General features: G+C 52.6%; 1 protein-coding gene across 8 annotated transcripts; it reads right to left on the bottom strand.

The window, feature by feature from the left end:
- Positions 1 to 282: 282 nt before the first annotated feature.
- ST14 (ST14 transmembrane serine protease matriptase) lies at positions 283 to 22320 on the bottom strand. Of its 8 annotated transcripts, none has more exons than XM_010403997.3 (20): positions 21978 to 22320; positions 21627 to 21820; positions 11111 to 11270; positions 10763 to 10890; positions 10134 to 10204; positions 9564 to 9724; positions 9089 to 9124; positions 8573 to 8810; positions 8296 to 8435; positions 7774 to 7871; positions 7178 to 7287; positions 6191 to 6321; positions 5829 to 5933; positions 4716 to 4823; positions 4220 to 4333; positions 3909 to 4037; positions 3354 to 3540; positions 2421 to 2695; positions 1978 to 2114; positions 1382 to 1543 (listed from the first exon to the last, which is right to left on the bottom strand). In XM_010403997.3, the coding sequence occupies exons 2-20, from the start codon at positions 21630 to 21632 to the stop codon at positions 1382 to 1384; spliced, it is 2496 nt and encodes an 831-aa protein (XP_010402299.1). In that variant the 5' UTR covers positions 21633 to 21820; positions 21978 to 22320. The 8 variants fall into 8 exon arrangements, with proteins under 8 accessions (XP_019144127.1, XP_010402299.1, XP_019144130.1 ...); XM_019288585.2 differs by having other exon boundaries at positions 21627 to 21791; XM_019288582.2 differs by lacking the exons at positions 21627 to 21820; positions 21978 to 22320 and adding an exon at positions 15187 to 15594 and having other exon boundaries at positions 283 to 1543.
- Positions 22321 to 22545: the final 225 nt, after the last annotated feature.

The following is a 22545-nucleotide window of genomic DNA, read 5'->3' as shown; positions in this document are numbered from 1 at the left end:
CAGCACCTGGTCCTCTGCCCATTTGCACGGGTGAGGGAGAGCACCCAGCGTTGCACGTGTGCCGCTTAGACTCTGCCTTGCTATTGGGGTTCCCGAGCTTACCTCGGTACCTGTTCTTAGTTGCTGTTTAATAAATTGGGTGTTCTTTGCAGTAAGGACTGAGTGGTGCTGCTTGTCTCGCCTACATCACCCTTCCTGTCACTTACCACTGGGGGTCTGTGCTGCAGGTTTCTGTCTCAGGGACACTTGCACAGAAGCTCAGGAAGAACCACACAGCCACAGTATTAGAAAATATCCCAGTTTATTGCAGCATCTCAGTTCTGAGCGTTTTACAAAACAATGTATTTACAGGTGAGGAAGGGACTAACTCAGCTGGAGTGTGCTTGCTGGGGCAGGGACAGGCTACAGAGGAGAAAGGAAGAAAATCAGCACATTCACAAGTCACATTTTTCTTTACAAAAGTAAGATAGGTGTAAGGCTGGTGTGCACAGCTGACTGATGTTGTCCTTGTGGGGAGCACTCCAGGAAGGATTCAGTGCAGCCCTTGTGCTCTTCACAGCGACTCCAGGCACCTGGGGCTCAGCAGAAGCTGCATCAGCTCAGCTAAGCGTGATGTTAAGGCACAGTGTGGTGACACCAATGGCTCTGGATCTCCATGTGTGCCAGCAGCTCTGCCTGTGGCTTCCCTCACGGTGAGTGATGGTGTTTGAACCCTGCCCATGGCTTTCTTTGGGGTGAGCGATGGTAGTCGAGCTCTGCCCGTGGCTTCCCTTGGGGGCAATAATGGTGTTTCAGTCCAACATCGCTCTTTCAGGCCCCCAGCCCTGGACTTGGCCATGCCAGAAGCAGAGCTGGACAGAGGACAGAGGGAGGAGACCATGGTGTGGGACAAGGGAGGGATCCCAAAGGGAATCCCCTCAAAACTATGGTAAGACCTCCCTTCAACCCCCCTGTGGCTGAACACCAGAGAAAGGGGTATGGACGGCCGTCTGAAAACAACTGCACAACTTAGAATATATGCTGAAACCTTGTTTTTGAACCTGTCCAAATGAAGTTTGCCTCTAAACACAAAGTGTTTGTCTTTTTTTTTTAATTTGATTTTTTTTTAAAGTTTATTACTAGATGTAATTTTGAATGATGGCTCATTCAAGTCGTTCATGGGAGCTGCACTAGCTTACCCACCACGGGAAACTTCTCCAAACATGGGTTTCTAAGACTAAGGGCTAAACCAAACCATCAGCTCTGGCTGCACATGGAGTCCCAGGTGTTCGCAGCGAGGTAGAGGGAGGGTTGAAGTTCACAGTAGAGGCTGTGCATGGCTGGCACTGCCAAGTGTCTCCAGCCAGCGCTGTCCAAGATGTGTCCAGGCAGGGATCCATCCCTAGAGGCCTGTGTGCTCTTTGATCCAGTCTCGCAGGCTCGTGAGCCGGCTGTACACCCCAGGTTTGTTCCTCTGGGCGCAGCCATCGCCCCAGCTCACCACGCCAGCCAGGAACATCCGACTGCTGGGCTCCACACTGACCAGGGGCCCTCCAGAGTCTCCCTGCACAGAACCACACAGGAGCATAAGCACCAACCCCATACAACATGGCCATTCCCTGAAACAGGTATTGGAGTATGGCAGTAAGAGCCACAGTGCCAGAACGAAGAGTTATAAAATACCAGTCAAGCAGCCTGGCTTGCTAACTAAGGCTCTGAATAACAGCCAGAAGCTGGAGTGGGGTTGTATGTCCTACCTGGTGAGATGGAGTCTAAGTCCTGTGGTTTTGGGCTGTAGTTTTTGAGTCTAAGTCATGCATCAACACAACTTGCTGCTGGTGCCCATTGTAATCTGTCCATTGTCTGAATCCAGGAGGATTCCCATAGATTTGTTTTATGTTAAAAATGTAAATGTAAGCGGAAGTGCCAGAATGAGCAAAGGCCTGTCTCCCTGCCTAATAACCAGTAACGAGCACTAAACCCAGACGGCTGCCTTACCTGGCAGGCGTCCACGCCGCCGGTCAGGATCCCCACGCACATCATGCGTGGTGTCAGCTGGTCTGTCAGGAGCTGGTTACACACAGTCTGGTTGATGAGCCGGATCTCTGCCTTCTGCAGGATGGAGGCTCCCGAGCCTGCCAAGATGGAGGAGCAGCTTAAGTAAAAATACACATTTTTAAGCACCCCCGTGTTTTTCCCCTCAAGAAACACAGAAATCATAGACATGTAGAATTCCAGAGTGGTTTGGATTTGAAGAGAAGAAGAAAGCCCGTCTTGTTCCACCCCCCGCCATGGGTAGGGACACTTTCCACTAGAGCAGGCTGCTCCAAGCCCTGTCCAGCATGGCCTGGAATGCTTCCAGGGATGTGGCAGCTACAGCCTCTCTGGGCAACCTGTGTAAAATACATCAATGCAGCCCCAAATCACATGCCAGCACTCACCTCCTTCCGCAGTCGCTCCCCATCCAGTCACCCACAGGTCCTTGCCCACGGGGAAGTTGTGGGTGGCATCAGGCAGGCAGATGGGCTGGACCACAGCCGTGAAGGTGACGGGGCTCTGCAGCTCCAGCACAGCGATGTCGTAGTCATAGGTGTAGTCATTGAAGAAGGGGTGGGAGATTATGCGCTTGATTTTGCGGGCTTGCACATTGGGGCTGCTGCGGTCACCTTGGTCGGTCAGACCCAGGTAGGCTGTCCACAGGCTGGGGTCTGAGTAACTGCATGGGGGGCATGAAACACAGGGTGAGACCCCATTTCAGAGACAGCACCGCTCACTACCTTAAACAGTTTCCTTGAGGAATGCCTCTCAAGAGTTGCTGTTGGAATATTGTGTGTGGTTTTGGTTGCCACAACATAAAAATAACATTAAACTATTAGAGAGCTTCCAAAGGAAGGCAGTGAACATACTGAAGGGCCTTGAGAGGAAGATGTGTAAGGAGCAGCTGAGGGCACTTGGTCTGTTCCGCCTGGAGAAGAGGAGACTGAGGGGAGTCCTCACTGCAGTTACAACTTCCTTGTGAGGGAAAGAGGAGGGGCAGACTCTGATACCTGTTCTGTGATGCCCAGTGACAGGACCAGAGGGAATAGCCTGAAGTTGTGTCAGGGGAGGTTTTAGATGGATATCAGGAAAAAGCTCTTTTCCCCATAGGGTGGTCAGGTACTGGAACAGACTCCCCAGGGCAGTGGTCACAGCACCAAGCCTGACTGAGCTCAAGAAGCATTGGGACAACACTCTCAGGCACACAATGTGACTCTTGGGGATGGTGCTGTGCAGAGCCAGGAGCTGGATTCGATGATCCCTGAGGGTTGCTTCCAACTCAGCTTATTCTGTGATTCTGTGAAATGCCTGGAAGCACAGGGATGTAAGGCCGGTACCTGATGCCTTGCAGTGGCAGGAAGCAGTGTGCCGCTGACACCAGCCAGCTCGCCGACACCAGTGAGGCCCCACAGATGTGGCCCTGGCCCTTGACGTGCAGGCTGACCTGCCACGGCCACTCTCCCACGTCCGAGTTCTGCCCACCGACAATCCGTGACTTCCTGACATAAGAGCGGAGCCCACAGTCTAGGGCAGAGAAGGAGAAGGGGTGATTGGTTTCTCCTGTTCCCATCCCATGCCTCCCTCTGTTCCTCTGGGACATCTGACAGCACAAGTGCCCTGTTACGTGTGTCAGGAAGGGCTGATGCTCTCTGCACAGGTGCTAAATTAGCTACAACATTTACTGGCCAACTCTGTAAAGGGGAGATAAACCCCTGTATTACCCACCTAAGCCCTCCTGAACAACACAGACGCTCCACAGGCTGCTAAAGAACATGGCTTGGCTGTTTTCAGATCAAGCTCCTGCACAGAAACACCCAGGGGCTCTCTGCCACACTAGGGTGTTTCTCTGAGAGGCCCAGCCCAGATACCCCCCTGATTTCTCAGGCACTCACTGCAGTTGTCCTCGTCAGAGTGGTCCTCACAGTCCTGCTCCCCGTCGCACTCGGGGTTCTGTTTGCTGATGCAGTGTCCACTGCGGCACTTGTACGTGTAGTTCTTGCAGGGGACTGCGGTCTGGCCTGCTGGAGGAAGGATGGAGGCACAGGGGTTAGCCCCGGTTCTGGGGAGGTCACATCACCTTCACCTCTTCCACCCACCCCAGGGCATTGCCACCCCATGCAAACACACACACGAGGGTGCCCAGCCCCAAGGAAATCCATCAGAGGCTGCGTTTGATGGCAGTCACCCTGCAGCCCACCCTCACCTGTGCTGCAGCTGCCCTCGTCGCTCCCGTCCCCACAGTCGTCCTTGCCGTCACATTTCTGTGTGTTGGGGACACACTTCCCGTTGTCGCACTTGAAGCTGTCTGCTGCACAGCCTGGGGACAGAGAGCAGCTCCTGAGGGCTGGGCACAAATCCTGCAGCACCTCAGCACCTGGCTGGGCCCAGCTCCCCTCCCCAAATAAAGTCTCTCCAGCTGCAGCATCCTGTGTCTCCAACCTCTTCTTCTCCAAACTGCACACCACCACTCAGTTACTCAGCCCTTTCTTTTCCTACACCTCTGCTCATCCTTCTTTCCTCTGAGCTCTCATTCAGGGCTCAAGGAAGCTGCAACCAGGTGAGCCCTTGCCATGCCTGGGTTTTTTTGCCTGCTCATTTCCAGCACAGCACTTGCTTCTCTCCATCCCACGAGCCTCCATCGTCCCCCACGTGCCTGCTCGAGCCCTCAGCCCTTTGTGCCTGCGGGGTGAGTCACTCACTGCACTGCAGCTCATCGCTGTTGTCACCGCAGTCATTCACGTTGTCACAGACCCAGAACTTGGGCTTGCACCAGCCATTCTGGCACCTGAACTGCTGCTCGGTACAGCCTGGAAGAGCAAAGTAAGAACCACAGGATCATTTAGGTTAGAAAAGACCTCTAAGACCATTGAGTCCAACCTGAGACCAATCACCACCTTGTCAACCAGGCCAGAGCACTGTGTGCCATGTCCAGTCATTCCTTGGACACCTCCAGGGATGGTGATTCCGCTGGGCAGGCTGTTCCAGTGCTAGAAATTAGGGGAGAGGCCTGCAAAGGCACCTGTGGAGTCACCAGCAACCCATCCACCATGGCATGGGAACCCCAGCAATCAGCTCAGGACTGTGCATGTGTACATAAATACATGACACACCCAGTACATCCACAGTATTTCCACTTTTCTGGAGAACAAAGCCATTTGGAGCTGTCATGTCTGAGGCAGCGGAGGCTGAAGCTGACATCACAACAGCAGGACAGCCAGAGGCAATACTGAAGCAAAGCAATTGCTGCAAGCAGTAGGAAAGCACCTGAGAAACCAGCATCATGGGCTAGCAGCACACTCTTCCCAAGAAAACTGTCCCTCCCCCAGGAACAAGATCCCAAACCAGGGGATCCCGTCCTCTCTAATAAACTGCAGAGCCTGGACAGTAACATTAACTATAGGACAGCTCTGCTAATCCAAGAGGAAAACTTGTTGCACAAAGAAACAACTCCCGTGTGTCCCACGGGTTTTCCAGATGAGCTCTGCAAAGCCTGCCCAGTTGGGTAACGAAACACGTCCCTCCACACCACCCAGCTCAGCCAAAGCCACAACCAGCAGGATTACACAGAAAAACACATTCCCAGCTGGGAGGAACTGGAAAGGGAGGGCGATGCCACTGGGAGAGGGCTGGATTAGCAGGAACCCACAGCTCCTATGCTGAGAAGGGATCCCAAATTGATTGAGCATCTGGAGGAAGGCTGCAGCGCTGGTTCCAGACAGCACTCAGTCACATTACCCAGAACAAGCCTAGCCACCCTGGGGCAATATGGCCTTTCCCACACTGTGCCAAAGGGAAACCAAGGCTGGACTTACTGCAGGACCTCTCATCACTGCCGTCCACGCAGTCCAGCCACCCGTCGCAGCGCATGCTCCTGTCGATGCAGCGGCCGGTATTGCAAGTGAACTTGCCAGGGCAGGCTGAGAGAGGGAAAGGGACAAAACCACACATGAGGCCTCCTGGTGTCCCCTTTACATCCCTTCTGCAGAGTTCCCTATGCCTGCTTACAGCAGAACACAGCACGAAGACCAGGAGGTTTGCAGGGAAACAAGACATGCTGCTATCCCCCTGGAAAAGGCGCTTCCCGGTTTACAGGGCAGTGTAAGCACAGAGGAGGGACAGCTCCAGATCTCAGGGAAATCACTTTCCCCACCCCAGCCCCAGGGTTTCAACTCACGGTCACTGGAGTCATAGGACAGGAACTCCGCAGAGAAGCCCGTGTCTGTGTAGGACTGGTCTGAGTGGAACCGGACCTCGATTTTGTTGGTGGTACTGGCCACCACAAACTGGGAGCGCTCCCCACAGTACCTGCAGGGAGAGAGCAAAGGGGAGTTGAAGGGCTGTAAGTCAGCACCAAGAAAAGCTCCAGAATTCTATCCCTGACCTCGCTCCACACCCCAGGAGCTGAGGGGGCAGGAGAGCAGGAAGCAGGTCTGATCCCAGCACAGGCTGCTGGACCTCAGGGTCCAAATTCTGCTGCTGCTGGCAGAAGGTTTGGGCCAGTTACAAACATCAGTTTGTGACCTTAGGAATGACTGTGATCAAGTTCTTCCACATCCCTGCGTGCCCCATGATGTGTCTGATCTCGGATACACTGGACTCATGCAGGATCCCATCTCATCATGGGCAGGTGGGATCACGTGCATGATCATGAACAGCACTGCAGGAACTCAGGGCTGCAGAGGCAGGTACTGACTTTGAAACCCTCTCTCTGAGGCAGGGTCAGCTCCCCTGCCCAAAACATTGTGAAACAAGATTAATCACCTGCCTGTGAAGTACCAAGTTTTCTGTCTGGCCCAGCTCGTATCAAGCTGGGGAACGCATCGGGAAATGCATCACAGGATACGAGTGCTCTGAGAATGGAGATCTGCTCATTCAAGCAAACCCACCCCAGATGTTCCTGCCTTCCCGCACATGAGCTGTGTGCTGTGATGCTCCACAGCATTTGGGAGGAGTCAGCTACAGCACACCACAAACCCAGGGTCTTATCCCCAGAACCAAGCGTGGGGCTCCCCTCTCACCATGGGGCAGTCCTGGGCACCCTCCTGCCTCCTCCCAGCCCTTACAGCACCAGCACACTTGTTCCCACAGCAGATTAAGGAAAGCACAAGGTTCTGTGTAACTAAACAAAGCCCCTCCATGGGTTCAGCCACACAACCCCCACCTCGTGCCGTTGATCTGCACATAGTCCTTGGTGCAGGAGCTGACTGGCATCCCGGGCTCCAGCACAAAGAACATATTGAAACGCACCTTCACATTTTTTATAGAGGGAACCTGTGAAAGGAAGCAGAGTCAGTGGGATGTTGTTTTCTGGAGCAAGGAAAAGGGAATAGTTTCACAGGAAGAGGGTTGTGCTTGGCGGGAGGACAGAACTTATCTGAAAAGGGGAGGTCAGTTTTCCAGCAGGAAAAGAAACAGCTTCATAAAAGTCACTGAGTCACCCTAGCCCCAGAATCCCCAGTGGAACAGGCACACAGAGGGGTAGAAGCCAGACCTCTGGTCACCAGCCAATAACGGGCCTGTCCCAAAGCCCACACTCTCATCCTTCTAGTGTGAAGTTACAGGATTTTTCATGGGCTCCTGTGGGGTTCAGGCCTGTCTCAACCTCTTCTTCCTTTGCCCCCAGCTCCGAAAGGCTCCCTCAGTCATGCCAGACTGGGAGCCTCTGGGCCCCAGCTGCTGTGAGCTCCCTTGCACCATGTCCTGCATGACCAGGGTTATTTGACAGACTTATTAAGGGAAAGAGAGGGCCCATCTCACCTCAATGTACCAGACACAGTCCGTGCCTGGGGGATAGTGTGCCGGGTAATAGGGAGTTGTGAAGGTGCCACTGTCCCCCTTCAGGGTGCCACCGCAGGCTAAACAGAAGCAGGAAGGTAGTAACAGGTTAGAGATTTAGATGTGGTTTTTCCTAGCCTCAGCTGGCTGTCATCCAAGGCAGGAAGGGAGGCAGAGGCAACAGTCTCTGACAAGGTTAAGTCATTCTCTGGAGAGAGCAGCTCTGCTCCAAGGCTTGAGAGAACCCAGGAGATCAATTAGGTGCTTCCTGTACACATCAATCTGCATGTCTAATTCAACATAATTCTTATTTTGGCCTCCTCAGGGGACATCATGACAGCAGCCAAGAACACCAGAGGCAAGGCAAGCACCAAGAGGTGACCTGCTTCCAGGTGCTCCAGCCCTGGAAACATCCCTGACAAACTGACCTCAGCCACAGCCACCTCCCTGTTCAGCTGCCCATGGCAGGGAGAGGTGGGGAAACAGGCCAAGGCCTCTGCTCACCTTTCATCTTCGGGAGCTGGAAGAACTCAGCCTTAAACCCAGGGAATCGCCCCTCCTTGTTGGTAACCAACGTGACTAGCATGACGTTCTGGGAGGACAGGAAGGTCAGGTTGTAGGATGGGGCATAATTCCCACAAAGCCTAGGAAGCAAAGGACAGAATCCATGAGGCACTGCTGCACAGGGAGCCTCAAGCAGCACAGCTCAGCTCTGAGCAGGGACAGGAGCAGGACATCTCTAAGGATCACCCTGGACTTGGAGCCGTACAGGAACACCCACCTAACCAAGGCGTGGGGCTCCACGGGGCTGAGAGAGTCATACACCTTGATGTAGTCACTGTCATCTCTGCATGGCTCCAGCTCCAGGGTCTTGAAGGTGAGGCTGATGCTGGAGTTGGCATTTGCCCTCAATGCCCAGTAGCAGAGGGCATTGTTGGGGTAGGGGCTGTTGGGGAAGCCCGGCGTGGTGAAACTGGTGACCTCCCCTTCCTTGGCGTGGAGGGAGAACATGCAGCTGTCTGCCCGGAGAGTAGGGAACAGTTAACAAGGCAAACAAGGCTTGCCTTGTCTTTCCCTGGGATGCAGAGAGTAATTCCTGCAGGCTATCCCAGGGCAGGTGGCTCTTCCTGGATAACAGCAAGGCCTGTGTTACAGTCTGTCCAACCCCAAACCAGCTCCAAGGAGCACACTGGGGTCTGCCTTGCATGCAGAGCACCTCTCTCCAGACCCTTCCCCATCCTGCAAGAGAAGCACCACCCTAAAAAGGCCACTGAGATGGAAGAAGAACTGTACTTACGGTCCCGGGCAGAGTGAGCTATGCTGGGGTCCACAGCTGTAGGAGAAAACAGAGCTGGCATCACCCTTTGGGCTATGGAAAATCCCTGGGCACAAAGCCGAGGTTGTCCCTTGGACTGTCATTGATCTGGCCTTGCTTGTGGAGTCTCTCCCTGCAAACTGGCAGGGGAGGCTGCTCCTGCCGGGCCTCTGGGAACTGAGGGATCAAACTCTTCCTCTGCAGAGAGAGACCTCATCCCTGTCCCTCTTCCCTGGGCTCAGAGGAGAACACAAAGCATTCCAGCAGAGGGGAGCAGGTCTGTGGAGCCTCCTTCAGGCTGTACATCCCCTTAAGCTGTGCAGTGACATCCAGGTCCTTACATCACCCTCAGGGCTGGCTTTCCCAAGGGAGGGCTGTGACCAGCACCTTGTCCCTCCAGAGAAATATCCCACCCAGTCCCACACAGAGGCCCAGGGACAGCGGAGCCAAAACTCACGGAAAGCAATGACCGACTCCACCTTCAGCATGGGGTTTCTCAGGCGGGGGTTCCACCTCTGCACCAGGCTCTGCTTGTCAGCCATCGCCCTGTCCAGGCTCTCCTCCCGGTACTTGGGCACAAGGAATTCTGACCAGTAGTAGGCAATGACACTGCCTTCGCTGTGGGAAGGGCAATTGTGGTGTGAGGGCAAGGACAGATGTGGGAGGACTCATACCACTAGAAGAAGGGGCCAGACTACTTGATGAGCCATTTTTAGAGCCTGGCCACGGGGAAGGGAGAGTTTCAATGACAAGTTAATCAAACAGCAAAGGCCCCTGCCAGCCCAGGGAGTCCCTCTCAATGCTGCCAGGCACCACCCACTGCAGTTCACTGCACCACACATTGTTTCCCAAGACATCTGGCAGAAAACGAAACGCAGTTTCAGGTGACTTTTTACTGCTCACCCTTTCCTGTGTCACTCAGGGTAACTACTGGGGTGCTTCCATCCCAGCATCCCAGGAATGAGGGTAAATGGCTGTGTGATATCCCGGCGTCCCAGATGGGGCTCAGGCAGTACCTAACACTCACCTGAAGGCAGTGATCACTGTCTCTTTGTGGTAAGGACCAATATCAGCATGATTCCTGTAGATCTCCTCCACCTGAAAGGGTTAAAAAGGAGTGTTCATCACATCTAGAAGTGAGGAAAAGGGAAAAGCTAAAGACAGACAGAGCTTCAAGCCTACTAAGGAAAACCAGGGCACATACCTGGCATCCCTGGGTGCAGGAATCTGCAGAGCCAAAGAAAGGAAGGAGAGTTGAGAGCCCCAGAAGAGCCCAGAGCTGCCCATCACAGCCTGCTCTGACTCAGCTTGCCCCACTCTTCCCTGGGGGAAGTGAATCCCCAAGTCTGAGGGAAGAGGCAAGACCAGCCACAGCTTCAGCCTCCTTCAGACACCCTTCTGCCTCAGTTCCTGGCCCTGACTCATCCAGCGATCCTGGGATGTGCCCTGGCAGCTCCTATGGCACAGGGAGATGCCGTGGCACTGGGCTGGAGCTGGGATGTCAAGATCCAGCTCCAAGGAAGGTCCCTGCTCCCAGCCAGTGTGTCACAGCGAGCAGGGAAAGCTCCAAGGAATCTTACATTACATATCCCCATGGCCATCAGGCAAGAGGAAAATCCCTTGCTTGCAGAAGGAGGGAGGCAAGAAACCTCTTACCGTGCTCTTCACCTTCTTGGCCAGCATACTGAACTCTGGAGAGCTGGAGTTCTCATAGGCATCCAGGAATTCCCAGTTCAGAACCCGCAAGTGGCCATTGAAAACCTTCTGGACGGGTGTGTTCCTGTCTGGAAGGCAACAGTTCAGGGTCAGGAAGGGCAGCCAGGGCTGGGATCGTGTCACAGCAGATCCCCAGTGACAGCAGTCGGGGCAGGGGGGTGGAAATGGTGTCTACAGAGCTTGAGAGGGCACATGTGAGCAATGCCAGTTAACAAGCTTTTCCATGTGGATGGATACATTCCCAGGATGTCCCCCTACACGTCACCACCCACCAGACATCACACTCACATTTGAAGTGCCAAAACAGGAGGCCAGTGGTGAGGGAGACAAGCAGAAAAACAATGATCAGGACGGTGACGACCACCTGCCGCTTTGGGCCGCGCTTCTCCATCTTCTTGGAGTTCATGGCAGGGAGGAACTCCACCCCTTCGTCCAGGTTGTTCATGTCCTGGGAGAGGAGGGAAGGCAGGACAGTGGGAAGGCTGTTCCCAAAGCCTGGCTTGTGGAGGTCCAGCCACAGAGCAGCCTGAAGCAGGTTTGGGGACAAAGAATGCGGCAGCACTGAGGGCAAACCTCAGCGTTGGCAGCTCCACAGCCACGGCAGGACAAACCCTGAAGGCTTCTTCTTTGCTTTTCTGCACACACCTAATTCCTTTTTGGGCCTAATAGAAGGTCATGAGCTCAAGCAAACTCAGGGGCAAGTCCACACACCCTCCCGTGACCATGGCAGGTCACAAGCCCACAAGCTCCATGATCTGCCTCAGCAGATGAAATTGCACAGAAAAATTCAGCCCCGCAAAGCGCTCGCTGTGTGCAGGTGTGTCACCCACAGGTCACAGGGCACAGCATGCTATAAACAGCATTTCTCTAAAAGAAGAGATCAAGCTGCTTCCTCCCTTTACATTTTCACAGCTCTCTGTCATGCCTCCTGGGCCACGAGCACTCCTTTGTTTCTGCTTGGAATTGCCCATCCAGCACAAACACCCATTAAAAGAAATAAACCAAAAAACTAAGATGAACACACAAGACATCCCCACAGCCCACGAGCAGCCATGCTCTTGGGACAAGATGTGGAAGAACAGATCCAAAAGGAACGAGGAATAACACAGCTCTCACTGTCATCACCACCCCATAATGGGCTGGGTGAGGAAGTGGAAGATCTGTTGAAGCATCGAGCTCTGTATCAGCTGTAAAACCATTGGTGCACCAGGGTTTCACTTTCTCCCACCTTCTGTTCTGTTCCTTGTTCCTCCATCCTTGCCCTGCTCATGTATCTGCACCTTTGGCCCGGGGGGATTGGAACAGCTGCAGACCCAGATGTTTTCAGACGATCCCACACAGCATTCTTGGTACTGGCTGGACAATGTGGGGGCCCAGATCTGCATCTACCCTGGCACTTCCTCTTCTGCCAGCCCTGGCAGTGGTGTGGGCAGAGCTCACCACATCTTCTGCTTCCGATCTGTGCCTCCCTTGGGCAGGAAGGGCTCTGTGCCTGCTGCAAAGGCCCAGAACAGGAGGATCCCTCACCTTTCTGCTCACCACCTTCCCATTTTCTCCTTAGCAGGCATTCAGAGCTCCCTGGGCTCTGGATGACAGCACGGACACCACGGCTCAAAGTACTGACTTGAACAAGTCCGCAGCATTTCCACGTGCCCCACGCTCCAGAAGGGTAACGCTGTCCCCACAAACACAGGGTCAGACTCTGCCTGTCCTCTCTCAGCCCAGGGCTCACACAAACCTACTCCAACAGCTCAGGTTAATTTGATGCAAATGCCACAAGCCCCTACAAGTCAGGAAAAATATGGACAAGGGGGATATGGCTTGACAGGACACTGGGGAATGGCTTTGAAATGAAAGATAGCAGGGTTAGATGGGATACTGGAAAGAAATTCTTCCCTGCGAGGGTGGGGAGGCCCGGGCACAGGTTGTCCAAAGAAGCTGTGGCTGCCCCATCCTTGGCAGTGCCCAAGGCCAGGCTGGATGGGGCTTGGAGCACCCTGGGATAGTGGAAGGTGTCCCTGCCATGGCAGGGGTAGGACTGGATGGGCTTTAAGGTCCCTTCCAACCCAAACCACTCTGGGATTCTATGAAAAACAACTAGCAGAGGGGATCCTGCTAACAGAAGCACCTCTGAGCCTGCTGTGCAGACATAAGGAACGAGCCATTCTCACTGCATTTCCTCACTGCACTTCCAGTAGGTGCTTCATCTTATCTCTCCTCAGCCCTGCCTGGCAGGAAAGCCCAGCTCCCACTTGAACCATTCCCCCACTTCTTTTGCCCTTTTCTTCACCCAATGCCTGTGCTCTCCTCCCACCCTCCACACCCCACCGCAGCCTCTCCTCCTTTCGGTATTTGCCCGGAGCACTTCACAACAGAAAGGGAAGTGGCAGTCACCTTACTCCGAGTTTTTGTCAAGGACTCTGTAAGTTTAATGCTCTGCAAACACCAGAAGATTACCAAGACTAGAGCAACCCACCAGTTTTCACACCAGCTGCTCTCAGAATCCTCCCAGTTTATCATTTGGCAGTTCAGGGAAGGGGACTTCGTTCATTTTTGAGTTTTACTGGCTAAGGCTAGGCAGAAAGAACTGTTTCGATGCACAAAATCCAGCCACCTCCAAAATAAACCTAGCAGGGCTGCAGAGGACAATCCCATGGGGAATGCTCTGAATCCTGTTTGGCTTCTGATCATAGAGGAAAAGCTTGAAAATATAACCCAAGGAAACTTTGAAACAGATGACACAGAAAATAAAGCTTCAATACATAGAGACATCCTAAATCAAGAAACTCTGCAATCAAAGTCAAGACTACCTGGAGTTTGACTCACTGCCTTCCAAACATCCATCTGGCTCCCACCAGTTTTCCAATCACGTAATAAACCCTCCCAAACCTGGTAAAGAGAAGAAACCGGCCACAAAACTTGCAAACACATCCTCTCCCCCTCCACAGTGCTGCTCACAATGCTGAGCCTTCTCAGGACTTCCAAGACACTGCTGCTGTTGGCAGAAAGCAAAGTATTTAATTCTCTATTAACATCTGCAGGAGCCTGTGGCAAGAAGACAGTCTTAGGGGCTTAAATGATCTATCAGTTTCTCCAGACTTCCTGGAGCCAGCGAGGAAGAACTGCAAAGAAAAACAATTTTCCATAAGAAAACCTTCAGCTGAGGGGACCTTCAGCCCTCTGCAGAATTCCTATGCTTCAGTTTCCACCAAACTGCCAGAAAAAAAATAAGGCTCAGCAGCAAGCAGGAGCTCCTGCTGTACAACACTGCACAACAGTGTGGCTGATGCACTGTGACATCCCCTTTGAGCTACAGATTGTGTCTTTGCAGAGAGATAACTCTTCCAGGGAGAAGATCATCACTGTGATTAAATCAGAAGGCAAACAGAGCTCCCTTCTGCCTCCAGCACACACAGGCACACACACTGCTCCTGGGAGCAAGGAAATTAGGCAGGAAAACTCACCATCTCATCTTTCTTTAGGCAATTTCTCTGCTTTTCTTGGAAAAAAAAGGATGAAAAATGTTAAACCTGTATGAGTTTACACCATGCCTTTGTCAGTTTGTTCCTGCTCCAAAGCTGAGCCAGCAGCAGCACAGGAGAAATGACAGGAGTGTGGGGACTTCTGGGAAGGTTACTTTTGTTTTTCCTCCTGTACAAGGTGCACAAGCAGCCACTGACACTGTTAGTTGCCAGAAGTTACCCTGTGACTACGGGCAGATAGCAGACACGATCCAAAGAGGTTTCCCTCCCTCCCCGCCCTCTGTGTTGTATTCCAGATCTCGTCCTCTCCCATTCCCATACCTTATGGATGCCATTATGTTCCTCAGCCAACACAGACACTTGTGTGAAGAGCCCTCATCCATCACAGCCTGAGTAAGCAACAGCCATTCCTGCAAACTCTCTTCCCAATACCCAGTGAAGGATCTGAAGCATCCCCCAAGCACTGCTGGAATGATGAATCAGGCCGTGAGGAAGGTCTCAGATGAGGCCCTGTGTCCTAAACTCTAAGAGGCTGAAACCTCCCTGCCCACACTCAGCACAAAAAACACCCGTCTGACCTTAGGAACAGACTTGCCTGTGCCCCACGAGTGCAGCTCAGCCTCTGCCCCTCTCACTTCCTGTGCTCCATATCCCCTTCACTCCCAACACTCGGGAGGAAAAACACCCTGTCACCATCCTCTGAGCTAGACAAAAACCAGATGAAATCACATGCAAGACAGGCTCAAAGATCACAGTTAAAGCAAGAAAAAGACAACTGCAATGTTGATCTCCTTTAGTTGATGGCTGCAGCACATTTCCCTTGTGTGCTCTGAACGGTGGCAGCTGTAAACCAGAGCGGAGCTGAACACGTCCTACTCTCACCTTGTCCATGGCTCCTCCAGAAACCGTCTCCAGTCCAAAGTGACTCAAGGTCTGACTGTCTCTTCTCGAGGAAACTGCGCCAATAAACATTATTAACAGAAAACCTCCCTTGATATTCTCTCTGACTTAGTCACTGGAGCAGTTACTTCCTCCTGCTCCTCCTCACTCAGTCCTTGCCGGTACGGCCAGGCTCCCCAAGCAGGGGCCGATGGATCTGGTCACAGCATCAGCTGTGGCAGCAAAACCAATCCAGGGAAAGGTTCAGACAGGCACTGCCCCAGTTCTCCCATGCCTCAGTTTCCCCTGGAGTATGGACTCTGCAAGGAAACTTGGAAAAGAAGTGCACACAGATGGATTTATGGAGCGCTTGGAGGGCTCCTGCTCCTCCGTGCAGAGTCTGAGCTCAGTCCTGGGAAAAGCAGACCTCCCATTCCTCCTCTGTAAGCCACACGATGTATTTTTAGACAGCAACTGTGCTCTGTCCAACTGGACAAACCAGATGCAGAAGTGACTAACTCTGTCAGCAGGAAATGCAGCTGGCACATGGGGGTGGTGGGAACCAGCTCTGCACTGGAGATCTTACAGGAAAGCAGAGAGATCCTCCTGCAGTGGGGGATCATGGAAAGGCTGGGATATGCCATGGAGTATGGCTCTGCAGCGTGATGTGTGCAAAGCAGGAGTCCCTCTGGGATCAGATTCCCCATAGGGGCTGGTTTCTGCCTTGTTTGGCGGTCCCACCAAGATGGTGATGTGTCCCAGGCACCAAACCCCTCACTGCTCCCCTCTCCTCCAAAAAGCTGCTCCATCTCTCCCTCGGTGTCTGCATCTGTTCACAGGACCTTGACCCACGGAAGAACTGGGCTCCTGGCCATTAGTTTCACCTGTCCCTTATGACCACCAGGTAATTTGTTTGTCCAGCACCAGACATGAGATTCACCAACTTCCCTGGACTTTCCCAACTCCAGACTCTGCTGGTCTGCCACAGGACGGCTCAGGGCCAAAGCTGCCCAGATCATACAAGTAAGAGCAGGTGTGCAACCAAATCAAATCTCACAGCAAAAAAATGCCACTGTCTGATACCAATGTACATGACCAAGAAAAGGAACCCATAAAACTCCAGGCTGGAGGAGGCCTGGGGAGGTTGGAGATGAAGCAGAGTCATTGGACTACATAGTTAGAGACTCTTGAGAGTAATTACACCTTACAGATCCCAGCCTGTGTATCCAAGAGGCAATTCCCACCTCCCCTTTTCCAGCCACACCTGCCTCGGGTGGTGGTCAATAAAAACTAAAACAAATACCACATGAGAAATGAGAGGAATTAAACCTGTCGACTCATCCAGCAGCTCAGGACATGGCTAGCAAGCTGGCTCAGAGCTCAGGAGACCAACAGGGTGGGCTTGTGTGGCAAAAAGAGCCAGAAAAGTAATGTTTTCAAATCCAGAATTCCTGGATCACATTGAAAGTCAACACCAGCTTTGTGGTGCTGGCATGAGGGGAAACTTGTTTCCCACCAGAAAAAGTAAAACGAATGTGAACAGCATGTGCAACTCACTTCACCCAAGTAGCTCAAGTACAGCCACACGACCCTTAAATCAACTCCTGCACCAACGCTTGCTGCAAACCCCAACAACTCCTCTGGAAAAAGATCTGATAAGAATCATCTCCTCACGTCTCTTCTTACTCTCGATAAGAAATACACGGAAACAGCACGCATGGGAGCGAAGCTTACGTGAGGTGTATTCATGCTGTGTTGCCCCACCACGGGCAGCAAAGCATTGAAGAAACTTTGCCAGCACACTATCTTTCGTCTTCAGCTCTGTATTAAAGGGCAATGAAGCTATAAAATGATGACATCAAAACTAAAAAGGGAATATGGGGTAAGAGCTGAAGGACAGAGTCCTCCAGACTGTGTATCTTCCAGGCACAGAGGGCAGGTGCAATAGTGAAAGATACAGGTCACACACACCTATTTCACACACCAAGTATGAGCTTAACACTCTACAGCATTTGATTGTCTTGTGACTACCCTGAGTCATATGAGAAACCAAATTCCTTTAGGTTTATTACAGAAGAAACTGATGTTAATGTGTGCAGAGATAGCACAGGCTTGGCTTGCTGCCCTATCCAGGCTGATTGGTGCAGCTCTGTCCGGCACCACAGAAGCTCAGAAAAAGCCACCATGCTTCTGTGTGTCTGTGGTAGCAGAGAATTTTACACTTAAGTCTTAGCAACTCTTGGGGAGAAGGTGGGAACAAAGGTACCCTACAGCCCTGCTCTGTGTAGCTATGAGCCATGAAATTCCTCCTTACAACACACTGATGTCCTAAGAGCAGCAAAGAAACATGCCACAGATGCAAACAGCTCATTTAAATCACTTGTATGTCTTTCCTGGTACAGACAGCACTGTCTGGAAAACAAAACTGCCTCCAGCAGCTTAACCAAAGCAGCTGAGCTCCAGACCTTGACCTCCACAATCCTTGCGATATTTCACTCATTCCTACAGTTCTGAGGTGGATCTGGACCACGAGTCTCCAATGTTTGAAACCAACAGCAAGGAAAACACCAGCACATCCAACCAGGAAAGTCTCTGTCTGCCAAACCCATCCCTGTTAGCTGCTCCCTCCCCGCCCCAGCCCATGGCCTGGATATTGCAGGGCATTATTTCCCACTCTGTCCCAGCGGCCTTTGGATGGAAATGATAAATTCTACCCTGGGCAAGGAGAGAACCTTTGCTCCGATACCTTCCCCACAGCCAGGCCCTCAAAACACTCCTGCTGCTCCCTCAAGAGTTTTACACAGTGATCTTTCGTTTGCTGAGCAAAGGTCTGGCCTCAGCCCTTCTCTCATTGTGTCTTCCTTATCCCTGTTTGCTTTTGGCACCAACAGCAGCCAAACTGGCCTGAGCAGCAGCTCACCCACCAGCCTCTACCCCAGGGAAACACTCTGCACCTTTCCAAGGAAGAGCAGCAGCTTCTCCTCAGCCCAAGAACTGCTGCAGCTCCTCTGCGGGTACAGGAGGAGACACAAGACATTGCAAAACCACTCATTTCCTCCACTGTCACGTTTATAAGGAGCCAAGTCCAACAACAGTCCACGGGGGACAAACTCCTTGGGCTGTTTCCTGCCAGGAGGGCAGGTACTGTCTTCAGGGAAGCTGTTCTGGATCAGATCAGCCCCTCTTGAACTGACACAGGGGGAAAACTGATACAGAACCAGGGAAGAGACCCACTCGAGCCCTCAGTCCTGTGTAAAGACAAATCAAAGACAAAGCTACTTTCTGCCAGGAGAACAAGCCAGGCAGGGAAGACCGTGTCACTCACACAAGTGTCACCCCAACCTGGCCAGGAACAAGCAGCTTGAGCTGAACTACTTCAGTGAGAGCATCTCCTTCCCACTCCCACCCCTGGCACACACCAGACAGAGGGGCTGGAGGCAAGGGAAACTTTTCTTGCTGCAGGCCAGCTTTTTGATCCGTGCCAGAACCAGCAGCTCCTTTGTTGTTGCCAGATAATAACCACTAAAGTCAGGCCTCAGAGACAGACACCACACAGCCTGCAGGTGGGGTGGGAAATGCTGCTGTCCTGCTTTAACCCAAAGCCCTGTGTTTGGAACAGCTCTGTGGCACAGAACAGGCTCTGGAGCTGCAACCTAACTCAGCCATCCCTGCCCAACCCTCAGCCAGGAAGATCTACACAAGAAGCTTGCTCAGGTCTCAGAGCACACTCATAATGCAGCGGTTAATTAATGAAGCCCCACAGCCCTCGGTTAAAATTGGCCCTTTTGATACTTGAACAGGTTTAGTTGGATCTGTTGCTAAACAACCTAGAGCCAGGCTCTGTACACAGCTCACCTGCACAGAGTTTACCTTTACTCACAACCCCAGTGCCCTCAGCTTAAGCTGAAACCAAAACCCCTGGAGCAATGGCAGCACCGACACCGAGGGGATCCAAAGCTGGCACAGACAGGTGGACATTTCCAATTCCCCAAAGCTGTTTTTTTTTCCCTCCCGCTCTGCTGAGCTCAGAAATGTCCCCCAAGCAGATTCTCCTGACCTTACCCAAGGGTGAGCTGGAACCCCCCCCTTCCCGCAGGATCCAGAGCCTCCTTGAACTCGCCAGGCTCGAAGGAACCCGAGCAAGCAGAGGACGAGGCAGGCCGGCAGAAGGCTGGCAGGAGTTCCGGGAGCTCCCCGGCCCCGGGCGTGCTCTCACCTGCAGCTGGGCGCTGTACCGCACCGGGGGGCCGCGCTCCATGGCCCGGGCAGTGCCGCGGCTCAGGCCGCCATAGCGCCGCGCCTCGGGCCTGGGCACCGCGCCCGGCTCCTCCTTCCCGTGCTCCGGGCAGGTGCGGGCAGCCGGAAACACCCCGCGGCTGCTGGGCCGCTGCCGTGCCCACCTGCGGCTCCCGCCTCTCCTGCTCCACAGGAACAAGGGGAAACACCGTGCCCGAAAAGCTGCGCCCAAAAGCCCCGCATGTGCTCTGCATCATCCAAGAGACCCTTCAGCCACAAGCTTTGCTTTGGGAAATGAAACCAGAAAAATCTGTCTTTTACCAAGAGAAGCCACCTTGTAGTCGGTAGGAGGGCTGGCTGGCATGCAGAGATGCACAGTTCCTAAGGAAAAGCTTTGTGTATCCACGGTCTCATCCCTCCTCGGGTGACAACATTATCACGCTACGAAACCCCGCTGCAAAGAGGGCACTCTCAGCACGCACATATAGTTTACCCCAGGGACAAGCCTCATGCTCCCAGAAACATTTGGGACACTCAGAAGCAAAATATTCCCTTTTCCCAGCCTGAAACCTGCCCTCAGCCAGGCTACCGCACTGTAGCAATGAGCTTTCTCTTGGATAACAGAGACCGGATGCAAAGTGAACACCACAGCAGTGCTGCAGAAACTGCAGTGCATCCAAATGTGGCACTCGGGGGATGCTCACAGAGCAACAGCCCCTGGGGCTGTGTGGTTTAATATTAAACAGAGAGGGAAAGGAGGGACTGGGGTTCTGAGAACGGCTCTAATGCAGGTTTGAAAGAATTTGTAACACTGAAAGCTGCATTCAGTCTTACTTCACCATTTACCCCTTCTTGAAAAGATGATTCAGACACACACACTCCAATATTTAGGTTTCTCACATTCAAGAGCAAGTCAGGATTAAAATAGCTGGATCAAACTCAATTTTTCATGGAAAGAGTCTTCCTTTCTCCATCTTACATGTGGCAGTCCATATGAATATGTGATACACCCATCAAAAGCTGAACTGGCCACCGCACTGCTGATCCAAACCTTTTTACACCAACTGCATCCAGCCTTGAAGCTGAATTTTTTCAACACTTGAATATTTAAAATTTCCCAGAACTCTGGTTCTGGTGCAACCCGAGTTGCTGATCACAGGCAGGAAATCCCTTGCTGAGTCTCCTTTGTTTTCCCTTGCTCTAAATTGTCTTCTGCAGCGCAGAAGTTTTGCAGGCTGTTTGCAGGTGTTTTTTGGGGGGAAAAATAGAGACGGGGTGAGGTCTCTGATCCTGCTGTTGTGAAAAACACGACATAACTTCTGTGTTCTTGTAGAAACACATCAGCCACCACCTTCCCTGTCCCCTCAGCAGCTGCCAGAATTCCACCCACCGCGGAACACTGCACAGCAGGAAGCACCCTTGGATTTAAGGTACTTCCCTTGAAAAGGTGCCGTGTTAGTCAGGCTGCTGATGTCAGGAGCTCTCAGCCCTCCTGCTGATGCCCAGCCCTGCCCAGCGCTGTTTTTACAGCCACTCCCTTACCTGCCTGGCTGCAGCCTGTCTTAACACCCCCGTGAAACAGCATATTTTGGGTACAAAGCAGCTGGTCCCAGCCGAACCACTGCTCCTGCATTCTACACATTTTTCCTGTTTGGCGCATCCACTGATCTCCTCCAGGCTGGTGCCAGGTAAACACCCGCGCTCAGGGATATGGATGATGAGGGCAAAAGGCAAAGATCCACAACCCCTGGTTTGACACAGAGCTGTGAATGCTCACTGTTTCCTGCCATTCAAGCCACTGACATTTTACAAACTAATTCATGAGCCCTCTTTGAACAAGGGGACATAATCACCGTGGGGAAAACCAGCAAGCAATAAATGTAAATACGTGCTAAATGTAAATATTATTTAGCTGGGAGGTAGTTGGTTCGAGGCCTCAATACCAGGATTCCCATTTCTCTGTTGCTGGAGCCCAGGGATTTCCTTCGTGTCTGTGCTGCAGCCATTACCGAGTCACTGTGGTGGGAGCAGGTCCCGTCCTGGGCACTGCAGAGCCCCAAAACATCCAATAACAATTCCCAACCTGTCTGCCACGTGCTTTTTTTTGGTGAGAGACTTGCATGCACCCCTCCAGTCTGACTGAAGGATGCTGAGCCCAGCCGAGGCACTGTGAAAACGCAATAAAGCATGAAGTTCAAGGCACTCACCCACATGTAATGGCAGCAGTCAGCCTCACAGCCTCTGCTTGTTCCCGCTGGGACCAGTTTATCCAATAAAAGCTGTCACGTCCTTCTCCTCTCGTTGTCTCAGTGTAGCCTCAATAGCATCCTGAGAGCAGAGCCGAAGTTTGGGAGGAAGGACAGCCCTGAAGTCTGAGAACCAAGTCCGACTTGGTCAAAATCTGTGTGAGTTGCAAGAGCTAAATCGCCCTGAGCTCGAACCCCAGACAAGGATCAGCTGCAGGAGCAGCAAACACTGTCTGGGCAGGCAGGATCCTTCCGCATCAGCTCCCAGCCCTGGGAATGCCATGCACGCGAAAGAAAGGAAGAACTGCTTACATAAGGAAAGAAGGCCGGCTGCCTGCGGGGAAAAGTCTTCTGGTGGAGGCAGTTCCCAGGAATTCTAGCAACGGAGCACCATCCATCCACACCAGCAACGGGCCTGATTCAGTCAGGGACAAAGGCTGTTCCTTCCTGCAGTGTGGCTCAAGGATTTTGCTCTCAGCGTGACTCCCAAATTCAAATTTCACCGACAGTGCCCTCCCACCCAGATTCCTGAAGGCAACCCCGAAACCACCCCATCTCGAACGCTCAATCCGGTCCGGCAACTTCCAAGGCATTACAAAAGATTGGGAGAGAGATAAAACTCACAGGGTGTCCTGTTACTTTGCATTCCAAAGAGTAAATAAAAGGCTGATTCAGTGGGAGGAGAGGAAAACGTCATCCAGCAGCGCTGTGCTTTCCAGCTGAACAGGCAGCCCCCAGAGCAAAGGCTGGTACCGCTGGGGATGGGCACAGTCATCTTGGGCTGATCCAGCCTCTCCATCTGCAATGCAAGGGAATAATTACTGACTGTGGAGAATGGGAGCTGTAAAAGTGTAGTGAGTTGCCCTCAATTGGCCACACG

Source organism: Corvus cornix, chromosome 24 (assembly GCF_000738735.6).
Source record: "Corvus cornix cornix isolate S_Up_H32 chromosome 24, ASM73873v5, whole genome shotgun sequence".
Lineage (NCBI taxonomy): Eukaryota > Metazoa > Chordata > Aves > Passeriformes > Corvidae > Corvus > Corvus cornix.
This window is presented reverse-complemented; position numbering and strand designations above follow the sequence as displayed.